The sequence below is a fragment of the Verticillium dahliae genome, genomic scaffold, assembly GCF_000150675.1.
Source record: "Verticillium dahliae VdLs.17 supercont1.27 genomic scaffold, whole genome shotgun sequence".
Classification (NCBI taxonomy): Eukaryota; Fungi; Ascomycota; class Sordariomycetes; order Glomerellales; family Plectosphaerellaceae; genus Verticillium; species Verticillium dahliae.
In genome coordinates, this window is record NW_009276928.1 from 248422 (window position 1) to 251751 (window position 3330).

Genomic DNA, 3330 nt, shown 5'->3' on the forward strand with positions numbered 1-3330 from the left:
GGGGGGGGTATATCAAAACCGCGAGCGAAAAAGAAAACATAATCAAACACATGCCCCGATGCCCTGATGCACCCATCCTTTGAACCACAAGCCCGGAGAGAGAGAGAGCAAAAGAACTGAACCCCAGGGCCAGACACGTCATGCCCGACGACATACGTTCCATAGCCCTACACATCCATCCCGTACAGACTAGCGTCAAGCTGCACCGGCTTGTCAAAGTCCACGTGCACATCATCCCAGTCCGGGTACTGCTCAATCGAGATGGACTCGCCAAACATGCTTGCGTCGAACTGCATCCCGCCGTCTTGCAGCGTTTCAAGCCCGTCCATGTTAATCTTGTCGATATCCATAAGCAGCTCCGCGTCCATGCTCTGCCAGTTTATGTCAATGTCGAGGCCGGCATTTTCCGATATTTCGCTGTTGGGCTCCGACAGCCCGCTGTCCTTGCTCGACTCGGGCGTGTCGTTTGGTGTCAGCGCCCGGTAGACACTCATGTTGGTCATGGCCCCGTTCATGCCGAAATCAAAGGTACCAAACTTCTGGAACAGCGTCGACGGGTCCACCGTGTTGGCCCAGGGGTCCATCGTCGCCTGGGGCACGGCGCCAGATGCCACAGCTTCGCCCGCCTTGTCGGCCCCGGCCTTCGCATTGGCTCCCTTGACGGCCAGTTTGCCGCCAACCTTGCTGGCCGTCCGCTGCATCGAGACGTCACGAGACATGGGCGTCGCCGCCGTACTGACTGGCGTCAGTCCCTGCTTGATCGGAACTGCGCCCGCCGCCTGCGCGTCAGCGACGATCCGCCCGTTCGAGTCGAGGCCAAGGTAATCAGCAAGGTTCTCTTGCATGAACTTGATGGGGTCCTCGAGCGGCTTGACGTGCTCCTCCTGAATGTGCGCCTGTCGAGCCTGTTCCGAAGGGAAGCCAGTGCTGGCCATTTCACAGTCGGGCTCGCTGCACAGGAAGGCCGGCTTGGGGGGCGCAGGAGGCGGTGCTTTAACCTCAGGTTGCCGCTTGACCTCTGGGGACGACGTCTTGCTGATTTGCGGGGACGGCGTGGCCTGTGATGGGTTGGGAGGCGTCGGATGCTCGGTCCCCGTCTTTGTCTTCTTCCGAGGAGGCAGCTGCAGGTTGTCTCGGTTGACCGTGGGCTTGCCCACGTAGGCTGGCTGTCCATGTGGCGATTGGGCACCAAGCTGGAACGGCGGCTGGCTCGTTGTAGGTGCGGCTGGCGCCTGGCCACTCTTGCTGTTGGATCGATTGTGCATCTTGTTCAGAGCTTGCGTCTGCTTCTCCAAGTTGGCCGCACTCAACGGCGCAGGCGGGTTGCCGCCGGTCTGTCCTTGGGGCGGCGCGCCTGCGGGCGCCCGCTTGTTGCTAATGTCCTTGACCATACTCTCCAACAGCTTCACCACGTCGTCGAGCTCGGACTGGCGAAGGCTGAATGTGTCTTTTGGCCTTTGCATCTGGTCGCCATCTTCAAACTGCCTGATAAGGCGCAGTCGCTTCGAATTGGTTAGCATCTGTCAATGCATAAAGAAAGGAGGCGCGTGGCACTCACCATGCTGAAATACTTGCGAGCTCTCGTCTCATCTCGTGTGTGCGCAAACCACTTGCCGAGAACCTTGCCAACCCGGCCCATATGACCCATGGTCGACTGGAGCTTGGACAGAGTCTGCTGTCTCTCCTCGGCTGACATGGGAATGTCGGCCATGACATCTTGAGCCGCGCTTCTTTGCTCTTCCTGGCCGATCTGCTTGAGACGCTCAAACCAGACGTTCTCTTGTGACTGCGACTGGGCTCTCCTGAGCTGCTCCAGCTTTGCCCTTTGCTCCGGTGTCATGGAGGCCAACTGCTCTGCAGTGAACTGTGGCATCTTCACCGGCATCTGCTGGCGCTGGGGACCGGGTGCCTGAGTTGGCTGTTGGGCGGTCGCAGGGGCCGCATCGGCCGTATCGTCAGGGCTGGGTCGCTTGAGGTTCTTTCGCGCCGCCGCAGGGGACGGGGTTGGCTGTTGAGCAGCCTTGTTCGGACCAGCTCGGTTTGCGTTGGGAGCATTAGCGGCTCGAGCCGCAGCGCTGGCAGGTGCCTTCGACTCGGCTGCAGCATTCTGCTGCCGTTGCTGTGCGGCCTGCGCGGCCTGCACATTCTGAGGCTGTGTTGTGGTTGCAGGAACACCTGGTCCCTGCATACCCTGGCCGGGCTGCTGCTGTGGTCCGGGACCAGGCATACCTGGGGTCGAGCGTGAAGCCACCATGGCATTCTGCTGTTGCTGCTGGCGCAACACCATCTCCTGGTGTTGTCGCTGGCGCTGAGTAATGATGAATCTCCGAATCTGTTCGGAATGGCAACTTCGCCGCCTTGGGCTGCTTGTCTCGGATCTCCTTGATGTGCTCAGGCGTAACATGCATCAGGTTTGGAGGAAAATTCATCATATTAGGCATGCCAGGCCTCTGGTTCGGCGGCATGACCTGATTGGGGCCAGCACCTGGTGGCATGCCGCCCTGCTGCTGGGGTGGTTGTTGCTGAGGGGAGTTGAGGCTGCTGCATCATCGGCGGCTGCTGTTGCAATTGCTGTTGTTGCTGCTGCATTAGCTGCTGTTGCTGTTGCTGCTGTTGCTGCTGTTGCTGCTGCTGCTGCTGTTGCTGCTGCTGCTGCTGCTGCTGCTGATGTTGCTGCTGCTGCTGCGCCTGGAGCGTCCTACGCTCCATTTGCTTCTGCATATGGCCTGCGAATTGCTGACGCTGGTACTTCTCCACCTGCTCCATCGTCTGCTGAGGAACTTGGTTCTGTGCCATCCAGGCCTTGAGCTCCCGCCACTTGCGCACCTCGGGGTTGAGACGGAACTGATTAGTAAAGCCCATGAGCACCTGCGGCGGTACATCCATGCCGTCCATGGCGTTCTGTTGTTGGGGAGTGATGGGCTGGTTCTGACGGACGCGCGCGAGCATCGCTTGTTGCGCAGCAAGCATCTGGGCGCTGCCTGGGCCACCGCCCGGGGTCTGTTGCCCACCGCCGTTGGGCATACCCATCCCATTGACACCATTCTGCTGGTTGAACTGACCGGGTTGCCCAGGCCGGTTTTGCATCTGACCAGGGGCCTTGCCAGCTTGCGCCATGGCCTGTAGCTGCTGCTTTTGTCGCTGCTCTTGCCACCTGTTCATAGTCTCACTCAGCTGCTGTTGTGGCATTCCAATCAGCTTTTGGCGTTGTTCCGCTGACATGCTTGCCAAAAAGTGCGTCATCATGTTCGCAGCGGGGCCCGTCGGTCGTGGATTGCCTTGGTTGAAGCGCGGGTCGAGGGTGCCCGTGAAAGGGCCGTTTCCTTGGGG

General features: G+C 59.9%; 1 protein-coding gene across 1 annotated transcript in view; it reads right to left on the bottom strand.

The window, feature by feature from the left end:
• Window positions 1–167: 167 nt before the first annotated feature.
• The window catches only part of VDAG_09783 (uncharacterized protein), a gene marked incomplete at both ends in the record, with an annotated part of 4964 nt that continues 1801 nt past the window's right edge, over window positions 168–3330 (bottom strand). The window contains 3 exons of the mRNA XM_009654642.1: window positions 168–1502; window positions 1559–2381; window positions 2486–3177. Coding sequence (XP_009652937.1) covers window positions 168–1502; window positions 1559–2381; window positions 2486–3177 — 2850 coding nt within the window. The remainder of the gene's footprint in view (window positions 1503–1558; window positions 2382–2485; window positions 3178–3330) is intronic.